This window comes from Athene cunicularia (genome assembly GCF_003259725.1).
Source record: "Athene cunicularia isolate RWA chromosome 5 unlocalized genomic scaffold, athCun1 chr5_part1, whole genome shotgun sequence".
NCBI lineage: Eukaryota > Metazoa > Chordata > Aves > Strigiformes > Strigidae > Athene > Athene cunicularia.
The window spans coordinates 37158039-37175532 of record NW_020799101.1 but is presented as its reverse complement, the minus strand read 5'-3'; the positions used below and the strand labels follow the sequence as shown (position 1 = coordinate 37175532).

Sequence of the window (17494 nt, the reverse complement as noted above, 5' to 3'; positions counted from 1 at the left end):
AAGGGGGGATGACGGACGACAACGACACCCACCAAAAAATTCCCCCAACCCCCAACAAACTCACAGGGATTTATAGAAAAATAAGACTGGTGAGGTTACTGACTCCATTGTCTCCCCTAAAGTGAAGTTCTGAGATTTTAAAAAACGAATGCTTATTTAGGAAGATTAAGTTTGTTTAGGTCTGAAAGTCTGGTTTTGTGTTTCTTCTCAAGGAAACAGGATTTCTGGAAAGACACTGAGTTGCATTTTTCAAAAAAATCCTCTCTGTCTTATGTGTCCTCTTTTGAAGCATTTGACTGGAAGAGCAAAGCACAGTGCTAACACACAGTGCAAGGAGCGAAGGAGAGGAAACACGTGCCAAGGTCACCTCCTCAGCGGTAGCAATGGCAAGCTTCACAGCAGTGATATAGAACCTCCCTCTGATACAGCTACTTTTTAAGAGCTATAAAAATCCAGAGCAGGCACACATTAATTACAGCAGTTCAGAGATAAGCGCTGCATGTCAGTCTTCACAGCAGGTGACTGAAGGGCACGTAGAGTGTATGGGAGAAAAATGCCCATGGACAGAGTTAGCTAAAATATTTTAGTTTTTATCACCTCCAGGTTTGTCAGTGGGCAGCACAGATGGTTTGCAGCTGGAAAGCCAGTCGGTGTGCTCTTAAGGAAGTAACGTGGCCTGTGTCATGAAGCAATGTGTACCATGAGGAAACCTTTCTTCCTGACTAGCCTAAATCTCCTTTGTTGACATTTAAGTCCATAATGTCCTGTCCTAACTAGATTAGAAAGCAGACCATTAAAATCCCCCTCCTCTTCACCACAATATTTTTCTTATTTATCTCCCTGGCTCTCAGTTCTTTGTTTCCCCTGAGCTAGACAAACTCAGTTCTTCTGGGCTTTGATCGTAAGCCACATTTCCATGTCGGTGTGCCCTGCACAGCACAGGACTCACCTTTCAGAGTGGCAGGTCCTGAGCAAAAGAGGAAGTGAGGAGGACAAGGACTCATCTGGGCTTCCCTCAGCTCCTTTCCCGACAAGTTTAGGGCAAGGCAGGCTGAGAGATGATTGAAGTTATTACCCTAGTGCAAACCTGCTAGCTACAGCAATTTCTCTTCCTTGTCACTGCTGCACAGCCCATCATGAGAAATAAGCTTTTGCTATGAACCTACCAACTAGCCACAGCTGGCAGTGAAACACATCCAACTAAAGGATGATGGCTAGCAGGAAGTCTATTTGGTTTTAACTGGCAATTATTCCAGTGAGGTGAAAGAGATAACCCACCTCTTTTAGCTCTTACATCTATCTACCTGTATTTACTCCCTGACTTCCTTGTCCAAAGTTGTAGCAGGGCTTCCACAATGCTGGTAGCAAGAGCACCCTCCAATATTCCACTACACACTGGAAACCCCAAAAGCAGTGCAGTGGAACTGGGGGCATGGAGCTAATGGGGACAGAGCCCAGCAGCATTAAGAGTCCTAATGCCCATTTACAAGGCAGTGAAAAAAAAGGTATTTGGGTATTCTTGAGGGTCAAATACTCAGCACCACCTACGGCTATCATGCACAGCACATGCAGTTTTCTCCTCCATAACCAATTTGTCAAGAGACAAGCAGTCTAGTCTGATATTTTCCAGGGGTCTGTAAGGATTTCTTAAGTTCCAATTTTACTGCTTGGACTGACTCTTCTTTTAGTATGGGGAAAATATCAGTAAAATGGAGCTGATCTATAAGACATCAGCACAGCACTTTGAGATATGCAGCTAAAAACCAACTAGTATCACTACCCATATATCACAGGAGAACCAGACAGGGAAAGTAGAGGGTGTAACACTTTTAAAACATATGGAAAACATTATCTGAATAGCAAAAATCTGGCATAAAACTATACACACATAGCTCAGATTTGGGCTCTCCACAGCCCATACTAGACAACTAGGGATAATGATTATTAATTTATAGTGCACTGAAAGGGGGTCCCACTCTCATTTTCACACAAACACCAGCAGCCAGTCCCTCTGCTTTTATTTATGGCTAAAAGTCCTGGACAAACTCAAGGCACAGAAGAAAAAGGGAGGAGCAACTGGCAGATCTCAGCTGATGCAAAGTACTGTTTGGTGTTTTTCAAAGGACAATCAATTGGACTTGCTGTTAATCAGTGTGAAACAGATACATGTCAGATCCCCCCAGAGTGTGCTACAATGCGAAACAGCTTCTTAGAGCAGCAGTTTTGTGTGGAGGGAGTTTGGACAGGCAGTTTTTCTCTTCAGCCTGAATTTCTGGCAGCTGCCTAATACCTTCTTCCCAGACTTGTCACATTTGTGCTGAGATATATAAATGTCTTTTCTTTTTTTGCTCCTTAACCACTGCACAGTCTTTCCCCTTTTTAAGCAAAGATAGAAGCCATATTTTATATCATCTATAGCTGAAGCTGGAGTTTTTCAGGAAATGATTTCTTGTTATCTTAAGATGACATCTCTATTTTACAGTAAAAGGCTCCATCCTCTTTTTTTCAGTTCTCTTTACACCTCTCATCTCAAAACCCGAATTTATCCAAGAGCTTGCAAAGAAAAATAATAAAAGATAGTTTTGCTCCATTTCCTGGTGACCAACACCACCAAGACCCCAGGTAGTATCACACTGGCTAATTCAAGACAGAAACAAGCACTGTGACAGTTAGGTGGTAAGAGAGGATGCAGCACTAACCTTGGCGCAGAAAGTCCTTGCCACAGCTGCCTGCTCTTCATGGTGGAATTCAGTGACAGGCGGATCTGTTTTCATTCCATGCATGTTTATTTGGCTTTTTGGATATTTTTCCCTTCCTAACATTAACCATGTTGGTTCTCTTGCATTACCATCTCTACCTGTAAAAGCATTTAACAAAACTACCTTGATGTGGGGCCAATAGGAGAGGGCACACTGTGGCTCCCTTAATAACTCACAGAGAAAGCTGGATAATTCTTTGCGCTTACTTCAAACTGCTTATCCCTTTCTCCAGAACAACGTAACCCTAAGGATGGGGAAAAGCCCTTATGCCAATATGCAGCACTATGTAGAAATGAAAGGGGTTTAAAATGGCCCTTATTCCCAAACAACATGAGGGGGATGACGGTTTGTGTCAGCCTGTGGGAATGAAGAAGGCGGTATAGGTGTGGACTACTGCGGAGGCCTGAAGGAAGGAGGAGATCAAGGAACAGTGATGAGAACTGACCTGCCGATTCAGAATAGAGGTGCCTCTAAAACACTACTGAACACTGCACACTGGTGAGGGCTCCTGGTGACTCATTGTTACAGAGACTCCTTCTGCACGTGCAAAAGGCCCAGCTCCTCAAAGGCATTTTTAGGCACAGGACCAGGGCAAGTCCTTCTTGGTGCTTCTCAGGGCTAGTCATGCTGCCTTCACCGAAAAAAACCCACCAAAACCGCATTACAGAGAGTGTAGAGGTCCGATACTCCCTAGGGAGCCAGAGCAATAGAAATGCAATAGGAAAATAGCTTCCCATGCCTGGCATTAGTGAATACCAAACAGACAAAAATGCAAGATGCCCACAGGGATGTGTTGTCTTCAGTCCTGTCAGTCATGCATATGACAGCTGGGACCTTTAAAGACTGTCAAATGAGGGAAACTAAGGCACTCCAAATGCCAAGTCTGTCAGCAGCATAATTAAGATGTCATGTATAGTCTGCTCAGAAATGCAGCACTTACTGCACCTCCAACTGCCAGACTATCAAAAATGTTGCTTGGCTGGTAATTCCTGCACCTTGTAATATTGTCTGAGTTACTGCAAAAACAAGAAAAAGGCAAACTGTAGTGCTCAGGAAGACAGAAATCAGTTTGTAGCCCATGGAGGAAGGCAAGCTAACCTACCAGAGGGGCTGTTGGTACTCCTGCTTCAGAGGAGTGTCTCTGAAAACATGTACCCAGTCATATTCTTAGAAAAGCACATCCATTTCACATGGGCAAAACACCTGAAACAAGAATGGAGGAAAGTTCTGAAGTGAATTCATAAACCAAGACAGGTTTGGGGACCTCAGCAGCTGAGCTTGCAAGAACCAGTTTGAGGGAGATGGCATCAAGCACCAGGTAAAAGGGAAAATTTCTCTCCCCCATCTGACAGCATACCTTGGGCAAACTTAGAAATGTAGTGTCAAGTGATGGAAAGAAAAATCCCATACTGTGAAAGCCATCCCACACAGAGAGGCATGGCAATTCTCTCCCTCCGCAAACAAAATGGATGTACATAGTTTAGTGCAGGAGGGTCCTGGTATCGTAAGATACTTGGGGCAACAAATGCTTACGTTGAGCAAAATCCAAATTTGTATTTTAAAAAAAGGTAGATCTGTAGCCATCATGACTGACCAGCATGACCAGGCCAAGGACAGCACCTGAATCCACTGAGAGCCTCAGAACAACAATTTAAGTATACGTGAGCAAACTTGCTATCACATTGCTTAGAAGTACAGTACCACTGCCAGCATGGGCTCTTCCTCAGCTAATTTCTGACAGACAGATCAGGGAACACACTGGAAAGGGAAACTCAGATGGTGAGGTCCAGGTGTTAGTGTAAGCTACAGTGGACTCATAAGGACAGGGTGAGACATAGGGAAAGAAGAGAAAAAGCAGGCATGCAAGAAAGGAAAAAAGAGCTTCAATAGTGGTAAAAGAGAAAATTTTTACTGAATAACAATTAGTGATGAAGACATACAAGAAAGTTTTATCTTCAGACTAGCAGAAAATTTAAAATCATGATCATATAAAAATAATCTATTTCTGCACAATAAATATATCACTTCCCTTCCTCTTTCAGGTTGACTAAAAATGATGCAAGTTAAGGATATCTTACAAACAACAAAGAATCTTATTTAAGAAAATACTTATGAAGTTTTCCTTGCAAATTTCTATTTCTGAACAAGTAATTCGGAAAAAAAAAACCACAAAATTCTCCAATGATATCACCAACTTCTTAAACTTTAGAGGACCTGTAGTCTAATTCTTGTCTCAACATCATTTTCTTGTCTCAACAAACAGAAAAGACAGAAGCCCTGTAGTGAGCCCATCGGTTCCATTAAACAAGGACAGCTTCATCAGGAGTTCCTGTATCTGAACAAAGGGAAGCAGTACAAAGAAGCGAGGTGGACACCTTGTACTCCTGATCATTGAAAAGGAGTTTCTAAGCCGTGCAAAGAGCTCTCGCCACCCTGATCAGATGGCACTAGACAGGAGATAGCAATATCTGAACACATGCTTTGGAGAGAAACAGTTATACCCAAGCTGTTGCTGTAGACAGGAGGCTCTTGCCGAGATTATAATCAGCTGTGTGAATAAGCACAGAGATAGAACAGATTTGGCTAGATCAGTTTTTGTTAAAACCTGCCAGTGGTACAGGAAAGGAATAAGATTGCCCTTATAATGAAAATGGTCTCATTTGCAGCTCTGTGATAAGTAGTATTTATCATGAATCTTTGATTCCTTGTGCTCAGGCTGCCACTGCAGCTCCTCTGGGATAGTATTAATGTACCATTTCTCCATGGCTCCTACTTATCTCAAACAGTCTCTGCTACAAACAGGTTTTTCACCTCGGCCTGTGAAATATCTTGAATTATCTGATAAGGGAGAGTTTCAGCCACGATCACAGCAGGTCCATGATTCTGTCCAAATGTTATAATAAAATATGGGTCAGCTGTGCTATACACAGTAGTGTGAAGTATGATAAGAGTTTTACTGAAACTTCTTTACAGAGACCTATAAAAGTTGAGCATAGCTTCATCCAAGAGAAGCACACTCATCTCATGCAATCAAAATCATCAAGAGTGATTTCACAGAAAGGGCTATGTTTTTTAAAAAAGTTATATTTAACTAAGATCTAACAACAGGCAAAAACCATGATTATTTAAGAAAGACAGCAGCACATTTTAAAAACCAACAGTAATAATTAGCATACACTAGCTTATATTTTCAAAGCATTTTACAAAAACATGAGTTAATTAAGCCTCACAACACCCTTGTGAGATATTTAAGTAGTATTAGTCCCATTTTAGAGACATGGAAACAGGCATAGAAGAGTATGACCTGTTCACCACCACACACATCAAATCCAGGAACAGAACACCAGGTTTTCCAGTTTTCTGCCACACATGGTCTGACCTCTTAAAAGATGCTGGTCTTTAAATGACGTTTGTTTCCTCTCATCCTTTTTAAGACACCTGACCTCATTTCAGTCTGCTATGAAAAGGTACCCACCAAGAGCTATTCATAAGAAACAAGTGGAATTACGAAAGGACGTTTTTTCATAGACTGTGTTGCTGGAAGCTGGGTACTTCCATACTGCCAGTCAGTGTCACTTCTCATCAGGCACCTGCCACCAGGAGACTCATTGAGGCCTATCTGACATGCTGATGCAGCTCAGAATCTGAAAAAAAAAAAAAAAAAAAAGAAAAAGAGAGAAGGTAATGTTTCTTTGCCACTTCCAAACAAGGAATCTCTCTCTGACAGCGAGTCTTCTCTGAGCAGAAGTCATATGACAACAACTGCACTGAAAGTAAAGACAGACTTTTATCAGGAGACTCTCAAGGTGCAGCCAAGGGTGCAGATGTACCTGTCAGAAAACCTGGAAATGTATCTATATTGTGCTCCTCTTTAAGAGAAACGGTCTGGAGGCATCAGACATCCTGGGGCGTAGAAAATAACTCTCCATAGTCACTTTGAGAAGACAAGTTCCCTTAGCATATCACTCTTACACTGAACTAGTCGGTGACACACTAGGATTAAAAATTCCAAACCACATGAAAATTCAAGTCACTGGATTTAACTCTATAAAACACCAGATCTGGCAGATCTACTGCTGCCTGTTTGCAAATGCAGGCCCAGATATTAGTGGAGACAGAAATAAAATAGTCCTTCCACCTTCAGTTACGTACATCCATTAGACACTATCTGGAGTCCAGGAAATCAGTTTCATGACAGCTCGATCTGAAGATCCTCCCCATACTTTCGGATCAGCTTCATGTGGTTATGGTCCACTGACCATTGCTCTGGGAGGTGCTTGGGCTGCATGCTGTCCAAGAAATGCTGCCGCCAGCGTCTCTCCAACTGCATAAGGGAGCGCAGGCCTCCTTTAGCAAAACACTGCACCACCTTCAGTCCATGCGGCATGTAGCTCTCATTCCAGATCCTGCCAGGACACAAGCAGAGTTTATTTTCACACAAACCCACTGTCAGACCCTAGACTTGTCTCCAGTGAACAGCATGACACTGAAGATACTCTCAGCTGCAGAATTTAATTGCAGACACATGGTAAACTAAGCAAGAGGGAGAGTTTTAAGCTTTGCTTCAATGCCAGACTGCATTTTTGGAACACAGTTACACTGCGAAGCTGGCTTCTTTGAACGGAGAAGTGTTATTCTTTTATAACAATACTATACACAAAGCTCTCAAGGTCCATTACAAACTCTTCAGGAGACAGACTACAAACTTCTCAAGGCAAGAACTGTATGACACTCCAGATCCTTGATCCTGCTGCCGAATTCCCTGCCTGGATAGGTACTGAGTTATAACACTGGCACATTACAAACAACAGTGAACAAGAAGAAAATACTGATTTTGTGCAGACAGAGGCCAGATACTTATTAAAAATAGATATTTGGGAAGACTTTGAGAAAGAGGAGGAAGGAGACTTCTGATATGATTGTCTTTCAGTCTTGCTCCCTGATCTGTCTTTCAGAAGATGTACAAAATAGTGGAGGGGATGATGGAGAGCAAGAACGTAAGGAGATTGCTGGAAGAGAAAAGGAAAGAGGGGAAGAAACAAGAGCTGCAGTTCACAGACCACTGCTGCTTTAAGGGGAGAAAGGAATATATAAAAACAAAAACACAGTCAGAAATGCAGAGCGTGCTTTTCTGATTAGAGCCTTAGGCTACAGCACAAACAATTGTCTTCTTCCTATCCTTGCGTTCTAGTTAAATTTATCAAAACATAAATCTAGACTCTGCAGGCTTATAAAAGTGATAAAGTTATGCTCACAACATAAAATAAATGAGCCTCTAAAAGGCTCATTTTTCTTGTGCACATCAACTCTGACTAGTCTCAAACTCCTTAACTCGACGCCATTATTTTAGGGAAGATACATCAATATCCCAAGAACAGCAATGGATTTTGTCTTATTTTCATTAAAAAACTTGTGGGCATGAGCAGAAGTCAGCATGTGTGATCCTCAACTCTGCAAATCCTACTGGATCTTCTTTTATATTGCTGCAGTAATATTTACCCAAACCCTGTGTGTAGACAACTTTCTGTTGAACTTACGTGACAACATAAATGACTAAAATGTCACATTTACTGATGGGCTTGTCATACCTGGTTTCCAGACCAGCTGCTTCCTGGAGTATCTCTGGGGTGACTGCCTCTGTGTTAAAGAAGTCCTTGATGCTTTGCAGAAGTTCTGCCCTTCGGGGGTCAGGCAGGCTGTCTGCATTCAGCAGGGCCTGAGCCCCTGAGCGCACTTGCCTGCGCAAAGGGTCTTCCAGCAGACGCACACCCTCCTCAGAGCCGATGGGGGCACCAAACTCCTCAGCCAGCTGTTGCTTGAGATGGTTGTCATAGTAATTGGAGATGGCATGGCAGGACGTGCAGAGTAGGAGCACATCGTGGGAGTTGTGGTCTTTCATCTGGATGGGGAAGTGTCTTCGGTATTCATGAGGAACAACGTTCTTCCTAGGGAATATAAACCAACAAGCTCATTACGTTTGCCTGGAGCTGCCACTTCCCAGTTCCTCCTCATCCTGGCCCACAAAGGGTCAACTAATACTAAAAGTCCAGGTAAACAAAGATCACCAGGGTCAGGACCCTCAGCACAGCAACACGTTGTGCAACTTCTTTCTATTTGTACTTCTCTCCACAGGTTTTCCACATTTCTCTTTTTTTTCCCTTCCAAAAATTAATCATTTTCAATTTATAAAAACCCTGATTCATACTGAAAAAAAAAAAAAAAAAAAAAAAAAAAAAAAAAAGCAATGCACTATAAGAAGCATACCTCTCAGCTAAACAGTAGCAGCTGCAAAGACAAACAACTCACCCTTTGTGACCGCATAGGCTTCAGGCTCACCTAAACCTCTCAAAAATGTATGGATTAAGTAGTGGAAGGAACAGTACAGCTATTTTCAGACAGGGATGCCGTCAGAACAGCGTGTGTTGGTATACTGCTGCCCCCTGTCATTCAAACTGCAGCACATACATGTTCCATATGCTTTGTTCTCCCCAAGGACAGATACCTCCCGCCTCTTTAAGAGGAAAGGCTGGCCTGTTCTGTGTCAAACTTACCCAGACACATACGACTACAGAGCATTCAAACAGTGATAGCCCATCCAAGATGTGAACAAGCACAGTGTTTCAGGACACTAACCAAGCTTCTGGATGTCAAACTAGATGCAGACCTCCGTCCTGTTTTAAAAGATGGATTTTTCTCCTATCCCACTAAACAACTCACCGGATGTAGGATTCTCGCTTGCCACAAACAACACACAGGTTCTCTTTGACTGTCAGATAATAATCAACTTGAGACTCAGGACGTCCTGAAGGCTCAAACCGCAGCTTCACAACAAATGGGTCTGTGCTAACTAGCTCTGAAAAGGTAAAGGCAAATAGAGAATATTCAAGACAAATTTGTATCTGAAAGCTAAAATAATGATGCTAAAACACAGGAATCGTCCTAGTGAATACCCAACCATATTTTCGATACAAAAGAATACAAAAAAATTCATGCCCATTTATTGAAGAAACAAGGGAAAAAAGAAAGCTATATTTCAAATACCAACAGGAAAATTGGTATGCTCACCTCCAATTCCCTTGTCTAGATACCACTGAGCCTTCTTGCGATCACAAGTGCACAGGGGCTGTCCGTCTGGTGCATGCAGGAAGCAGTTGTCATACAGTGGAGATTTTCTATGAAACAAGGGCAGCATTACAGCAACTGTAACAGCATGCCAAAAAACAGAACTCTCTGTAGTCATGTGTTCCACACTGCAAATCATGCAGCCTCCTCCAAATCACAGGAGTGCCCCATAACACACACTTAAGGCCACTGAGCACTGCACAGGCTGCTGGTAAGGAAAGCAAAACATCTAAAAACTTATCTGGGGTTCACCAGCTGACCGTAAGGTATCTTTGCTCTCCTGCTGCCAACAGAATTGTAACTCTGAATCCCAGTTTTCAAAAGATACCATCAATAATGACAGCACTTAAAAAAAATTACATTAGAAAACAAGAGAGAACTGGAGTCAAGAAGGACGATGAGCTAAGAATAAGCTAAAAGACAGGCAAGGCAGTTTCAAGGATCAGCTGTCTGTCTGTATTTTAATGCTTTATTAAGGTGACTTTTCTAAAACTTTTTGTGAACAGCAGCTACCTCATTCATTCATGAGAAATGCTCCAAAAAGGCTCCTGCAGCACAGGGAACCCAAACACACGTCCATGAAGCTGAGCTGAGGCCCTCTGAAACACAGGCACCTAACCTGAGTCAGTGGTGAGAAGTCCTGCTTGAGCAGTCTCTGGTGGTTTGTGGCTGTGTGTGGAAGGGCTCTGTTTTGCAGAAAACCTTTCCTTATCCTACCAACCTCCTTCAAACAAAACTGAAGAGCGGAGCGGGCTGGGCTCAGAGAGCACGGGAGGAACTAGCCAGGGATACAGACATGTCAGAATACACTGTGAATTCCCTTTCTTCTCTCCAATGAGATCTTATCAGTAAGTACTCAGCAGAGCTCTACCAGCTAGAAAGGTTGAATCAGCGGCTATATAATCTGACAGAAGGATTTCTTCTGAGGTCCACAGAGGGTAACAATAATGATACAGAAGGTCTCCTTTCACTGAGCATCAGCAGTTCAGCTGATTTGAGTACTTTCCAACTCTAAATGATTAAACATTAAAACTAAACAGGAGTATAGAAAGAACGAGTGGAGAAGCACTTTTGAAATCATCAGTCTTATTACAGACCAGAGCCACACTGCTGGAGACACTGTAAAAAACAGTGGGTCTATGGATCTCTCATGAAGTCAAACATGGTTAAAAACAATAAATAAATAAACTAACACGAAGAGATCTCAATTTAGCTTGGAATGCAATTTTGTTTAAATTTTAATCCTCCAATGAGGTGCAGTCCTGTTTTGTATGGCACAGTCTTCAACAAACAAACAAAAAAATCTGGAGGGACTTGCTGGGTACAATGCAATACTGTTAATGACTGCTAATGAAATCAATATTATTGACTACACTAAAATGTCTCTATTGCCAATCCAATAAACTCGAAAAGGAGAAAAAAAATACTAAAATGACTGGTTTTCTTTCCAAATGGTAATTACAGACAATTTGAGTTCCAATATCCAGTGATAAACTTGATTAGATTGTACACAAACAAAACCAAACATACTAGCTCTCCATGTCTTTCACTGCATTGAGCTTAAAGAGACTTCTCCAACTTGTTTCAATTTAAAAGCAACTGAACTGTCATTAGCAAAAGGCCATAAGAATTTATGATTTGCTCCATAAAACCGCCAGCGGGGCAGGGAACCTGGATCCAGAAACATCTGCCTCTGCAAGACCAAAGTCATACTGTTCCCCCTCCTCTCCCTCCCTGGCCAACACAGAAGTGCAGTGCTTTTGATGCTGCCACAGGCTGCTCCTGTGCCCTCTGGCACCTCACATTAGGTGTCACACCCCTCCTAACCTTAGCCTTCAGCTCTGCTCAGTACCCTGACATCCCCGTGGCTGCAGTGACCTGGGGCAGCACAGTACAAACAGCAGCCCACGAGGTAGATCCTACTGAAAGGACAAGCTCTGTGCAGTTGCCACCTTTTTCCTGGAGGAGAGAGGGCACAGCTGCTTGGGCAGTAAATGCCACCCCGAAAGCCAACAGCCTCCAGCTAACGTTTCCAAGGGAGAAGGAAGGGCAAAAGCTGAAGACAAAACGCCTCAACCTGCTCATGACCTGGTACAGATCCAAGTGCTGCTTCCACTTTCAGTATCACCCTAGAGGGAAATGAGGAAAACAGAAACAGGATCTCGCTTCCATGACTGTTAGGTCCTGTATTTCCTTTCCTAGCTCATATTATCCACTTTGTTTAATGAATAGAGCATGAGCCATCATTCAGTGTTTTCCATCAGCGGTGCAAAGAGCAAAATGTGCTCACAGACTTACCGTGCAGAATATCCCATGCCCAGAGGCTTTCGCTTCTGCCTCCTCGGATCTCTCACTTGCTGACTGCCACAGGGCTGGCCATTCACTGAAGATTTCCGATTCTTTGTTTTCTGAGGGGAGCGACCTTCTGCACTCTTCTCCTCTCCTGTACTGCCACTCCTTCTTCCTTTAAACGGGATATCCACCAAGCCCCGGCATTTACCCAGTGCTTTTTCCCAAGCAGTGACAGATTTTTCACCTTCAGATATGGCAGGGAGGCTAGCAAATTCCAACAAATGGAGGAACAGAGCCACTGAGACCTGGGCATCCCTAGCAGCATAGAGAACCTGCAGAAAAGCATAGACACCAAGATACTGAAAAACAGCAAACACTCCCAAACATTATCAGTCTTTAACACTTGGTACAGTGGAGCCAGAAGCTGGATTTATTTCCTTTTGAAGTTCATGTGAAGTTCTGACAGTTGGGTGACACTTTCACATCACCACACCCCACATTTTTAGGGTCAGTCAGATTTGAAATACTCATGGATGCCCCCAGGAACCGCAAGGGACTGAAAAAAAATTCAAGTCAGTTGGGCCCTTAAATACCACCCTGCACCACCAAGCCCTCCCTAATAAAAAGTTCCCTTTTGACATACTGTCTAGGCATATTGTGTGGTTATTTATCCTGTCACTCCCTCTACTGGTCACTGATTTTGCAGACATCTGCAGCATGACTAAAGAAAGTGAGCAATCAGGGAAACCATAATGGTCTAAAGATGGTGAACAAGGTTTCCATGGTTTTTCTCTAATGACTGCTTGTCCTGGTTTTGGCTGGGATGGAGTTAATTTTTCTTCTTAGTAGCTAGAATACTAATGTGTTTTGGATTCAGTATGGGATTTGGTATGAGAATAATGCTGATAATACCCTGATGTTTTCAGTTCTTGTAAGAGATCAAGGACTTTCCAACTCCCCATGTCCTGCCTGAGTGCAGTTGTACAAGAAGCTGGGAGGGTGCACAGCAAGAACACCGGACCCAGACTGGCCAATGAAATATTCCATGTCATGTAACGTCATGCCCAGTATATAAAGGAGGGTTGGCTGAGAAGGTGAGGATTCTCTCTCGCTCCTGGGATTGCAGTTTGGGGATCCTGGTATCGCAGAATCACTAGCCAGCAATGAGCTGGGTCTCAGTCAGCGGGTGGTGAGTAACTGCGGTGTGCATTACCCATCTGTACCTTCTATTATTGTTACTGGTTTATTCTATCTCAACCTCAAGTCTCCCTTTATGCCTTCAATTTATTCTCTCATCCCCCAGGCAGGGGAGGATGAGCAAGCGGCTGCATGGTGTTTGGTTGTCGGCCAAGTTTAATCCACAACACTGCTACAGATTGGAGGAAAGAAAATAATAAAAATGTGAGGATTGGGTGCACAAAAACTTCTTTAAGGGATCTTTCCTTATAGATCTTTCAGGACTAAAGGGAAACAAGGGTCAAGAATCCAGGAAGAACAGCAGAAAATTATCTTCATGGAAGCGGAAGAAAATGCAGGCACGGAATCTGAAATTAACTTCAGACTACAATCATACATAAGGTTTTGAAACAGAACTCAAAGAAGCCTCAGATCCCCTTATTGCAATGCCTATTCTCTACTAAGAAGACTGCTTTTCTTCCCAAAACACTAAGTTGAAGTGAAAGACACACCTGATCTTGTGTCAGTTCTTCTGCCTCCCAGTTGCTGCAACGCACATGAGGAGACTTGTCAAGCGGGCAGTTCAGGACTTTTTCAGCTAAAGACTTAAGGCTAAGGCAGTTGTGAAGTAGATCCTTCCTTCAGTTTAACAAAGAAAGTGAAATAAACATATTAAAAACCAAACTATACCCCCATACAAATTCAGATGGCCTCATACACCCTGAACCTGCCAGAACACCATGCACATGATGCACTCCCACTCAAACAGCACACAGTTGCCTGTCAGCTTTATGGGCCCTCTCCCTCCCCTCTGCTAAAATGTCTTTTCTAGATTTAGTAATCTAGTGCCTGCAATATGTAAAACAGGCAAAGATGGGAGTTGGTAACATTTAAAGCTGAAGTGTTTGGTTCTGAACTACCCACTTTCAAACTGAAGAGGTCTATTACAGAGTGATGGACCGCCTGCCCCAGGGATTCATGAGGAGCATGAGAGCCAGGAACCACTTGGAGGAATCCTTGCCACTAAAGACAAGAAGTCCATCCTCAGTGCTAAAAAGGCACCATCGGGTCAGCAAACCCATGCCCCAGATGACTAATAGCACACCCAGCCATACATATACAGTACATGAAGAATACTCCCAAGTAAAACAGTTTATTTTAGCAAGAGTGAAGGATGAGAAAATGGCATCATAGTTTTAACATTTCAGTGAAAGTATTGTTATTTATGGAGAAAAATAGAACTGGTTTATTTAGTAATTTTTCAATAAATCCTGTAATTCAACAGTTCCACTTACAGGGAACCCATGGCACATTTTCTTCTAGGCAGCTGACATGGTGATCACTCTCACTGCATTACATCACTGTGCCTGGACTTCTTAAAAGCTGAAACATGGTACTGCTGGAGAAGACTAACGGGCACAATTAGCATATGAAATCTTCATAGAGATTTCATTTCCATTAAGACCATAGAACAGAAGCTTGTGGTGTTCTTGGGCTGCCATTGTCAACAGCCACTAAACCTAAAGTGGTCTAAAATCACTTTGAGAACTCCAGATCTACCTGCCCGGTATCCTTCAGCATATGCAAATTACTTTAAAAATATTTTCAACTCAAGTGATGCTTCAAACAGAGATGCCTCTGTCTTCAGCCACTCACCGCTGTCTCATGGCTAAATACCGGAGATCCATGCTTCCTTTGACTGGAAGACCATAATCATGAAGTAACTTGCAAGCATCTTCCCAGCATCCTACCCCAACTTTCAACACAGCACTATCTGCCATGATGTCCAACAGGGTCTGTGGGAAAGTCTGTCCACTGGCAACAAGTCTGGGCAACCGAACAAGAACGCAGAAGCCACTGGAAGAAGCCATCTGCAGGAGGGATACAGGTTTTGCTTTTCCCTCTACAGATACCTGAAACAAAGACAAAAATCAGCGTCTGGGTTACACTATCATTAGCAATACTGGAGCTGGAACAAATTGGAAAAGAGGCCACTGAAGATCTCTGAAATACCTATCAGTTCATACAGTCAAGTATTGTCACATCTCTCAAATTTTACTGCAAATTATTTGATCTGTTTCACAGTATTACTGTCCCAAAGCTACTTCTTGCCACAATCCTACAAAATAAACTTTCCCCCTTTTACCCTTCCCCCTCATAGCTGAGCTGGAGGAAGAAATCAGACACATTTCTTAATCCACATCAGCACAATGCCATAAATATTTATGTAGTGGGTGACTAACACATTGTTTAACTGTGGTTTATACTAATGACTGGGGTAAATAAATTTCCAGCCAAAATAATGGCAAAGCCAGGTTTTTATAAATGACTCAAAGCCTGTTTTGAGAGTTCGCACAGGCAAACGTACAAGCAGAAGAGTAACTTTGCTTTCTGATAGTCCCATTGAGTTACAGATCAGCATTATCCTCCCTTTTGGATTATTATGCTTAAACAATTGTTTCTTAAGGATATAGCTGGATTTAAAATAGTGTAAACCCAAGCATATTCGAGTAAATCGCCTTTAAAGAGATATTATACAAAACACATGATTATGTATTTAGCCATACAATTATCGCTATGTTTGGTACAGTCAGTTTATCACACCGAGTACAGTAAACTAATAGAACTAGTGAATTAAAAATTTAAACGTGAGAACAATCAAAATTAGCAGCTACTTCACGGCCATCATGACAGATGATCACACCGGCAAGTTTCAACAGTCCTGTTGTATCCATTTAAGCAAAGGAACACTCCACCCTCAATGATTTCCCGTTGCAATTTGCAATCTAAAAGAGAGGCACTTCTTGATCACTCACCCACTCACAATCAATTCCAAGCACTGGCCACTTCTCCAGCTCCTTCTTCAGGAAAGGTTCAACACGATCCCAATCCTCCTGCTCTGAAACTATCACTATGTCTGCACCAGGGGTCCTCTCTACCCAGGAAAAGGTGGGAGATCTGAAGAAGGAAAGCACCTCCTTATCCTCTGCCTTTATCAGTTTATCGTCTCCCGAGTTTGTAACAGCTTCCTCTCGCTGACTACTACATGCTTTTCCTTTTCGACGCTGGGTTGCTTTCCACAAAACCAGGCCCCCCACTGCAACACCCAGCAGGGTCGCCAAAGTAATCGTCACTGCTGTTTGCTTGGGCATTTTTTTTTATTCCCCTTTTCCCCCCTTCACTTCACCCACTCAAAACGGCATTGTAGGATTTTATCATGGCCTGCAAAGAAAAATGAGAGAGGTGGAAATTAAAGACAACTTAATGAAATGTGTTTAGAGGTATTAAATACACCCACTGGTGTAACAAGGTTCTAGCCACACCTCGTGATCCTGACAGGTAACGGACTGGGTCCCACTTTGACAGACTGGGGTTCAGAAGACACACTGCTCCAGTGGTGGACTGGGCAGTATCAGGAGACCGAATGCTGCTGTTGATCACACCACCAAAAACCGAACAGGGCATCTACTGATTGATACCGGTGCAACTGGATACTTCCAAAAACTCATTATATTCCAAAAATAAACTAGTCAGGGCTATCACCAACATCTTTAAGGTTGGTCTAGTTCTAAACAGCTAAACAAGGCCAAGATGAAATTACTGCAGAATAAGCATGTCCATTCATGCATTAATAAATAACGGGCATTATCCATTACTTTCTCACTAAGGTCAGACGGCTCTTCAGGCATTAAAAAGCCCTAAAGAAGCAGCATCTACTTACAACATAGTCTTCGCTTTATGATACAAAAGCTCAGCTTCCCTTCAGTAAAATGAAATCAGCCCGCTCCTTCAGCCCCATCTCCCCAGCCCACGGTGTTATTTTTAAAGTTCTTCAACACAAGCAGAAGCTGCGGCGTTGGTGCCACCACAGCCCCACGCAACCGCTGACAGCATCCAGGCCACGGACGCCTGCCCCAAGGCTTGTGAAGCGACAGGTCATTTCCTCTCATTTCTTAAACTCAGCGAGAAGACTGAAAGCAACGCGGCCACCCGCACCGACGGCCTCTGCCCCCGGTCCAACTGCGGCCACCTCTTCGGGAACCGGGGCCCTCTGATCCGGGCAGCCCGCGTGTGCGGATCCCCCCACCCCGCCCCGGCAGGAGAAGCCCCGGGCCGGACCGAGGAGGCGCCGGGGGCGGCGTGGG

At 43.2% G+C, this 17494-nt stretch overlaps 2 protein-coding genes across 4 annotated transcripts in view; both read right to left on the bottom strand.

The window, feature by feature from the left end:
* The window catches only part of GALNT16 (polypeptide N-acetylgalactosaminyltransferase 16), a 95901-nt gene extending 92248 nt beyond the window's left edge, over window positions 1–3653 (bottom strand). Inside the window, exons 1-2 of the mRNA XM_026849559.1 lie at window positions 3205–3653; window positions 2700–2857 (exon numbers count right to left, since the gene is read on the bottom strand). Coding sequence (XP_026705360.1) covers window positions 2700–2822 — 123 coding nt within the window. The 5' untranslated portion in view covers window positions 2823–2857; window positions 3205–3653. The remainder of the gene's footprint in view (window positions 1–2699; window positions 2858–3204) is intronic.
* Window positions 3654–4649: 996 nt separating this feature from the next.
* Window positions 4650–17494, bottom strand: part of EXD2 (exonuclease 3'-5' domain containing 2) — a 20575-nt gene continuing 7730 nt past the window's right edge. Inside the window, exons 1-9 of one of the 3 annotated variants that reach the window (XM_026849557.1) lie at window positions 16166–17472; window positions 15006–15262; window positions 13862–13988; window positions 12180–12505; window positions 9825–9931; window positions 9477–9612; window positions 8348–8704; window positions 6912–7165; window positions 4650–6403 (exon numbers count right to left, since the gene is read on the bottom strand). In XM_026849557.1, the coding sequence (XP_026705358.1) occupies window positions 6949–7165; window positions 8348–8704; window positions 9477–9612; window positions 9825–9931; window positions 12180–12505; window positions 13862–13988; window positions 15006–15262; window positions 16166–16501 (1863 nt within the window). In that variant the 5' untranslated portion in view covers window positions 16502–17472 and the 3' untranslated portion in view covers window positions 4650–6403; window positions 6912–6948. The other 2 variants (XM_026849558.1, XM_026849556.1) reach the window with 2 other exon arrangements.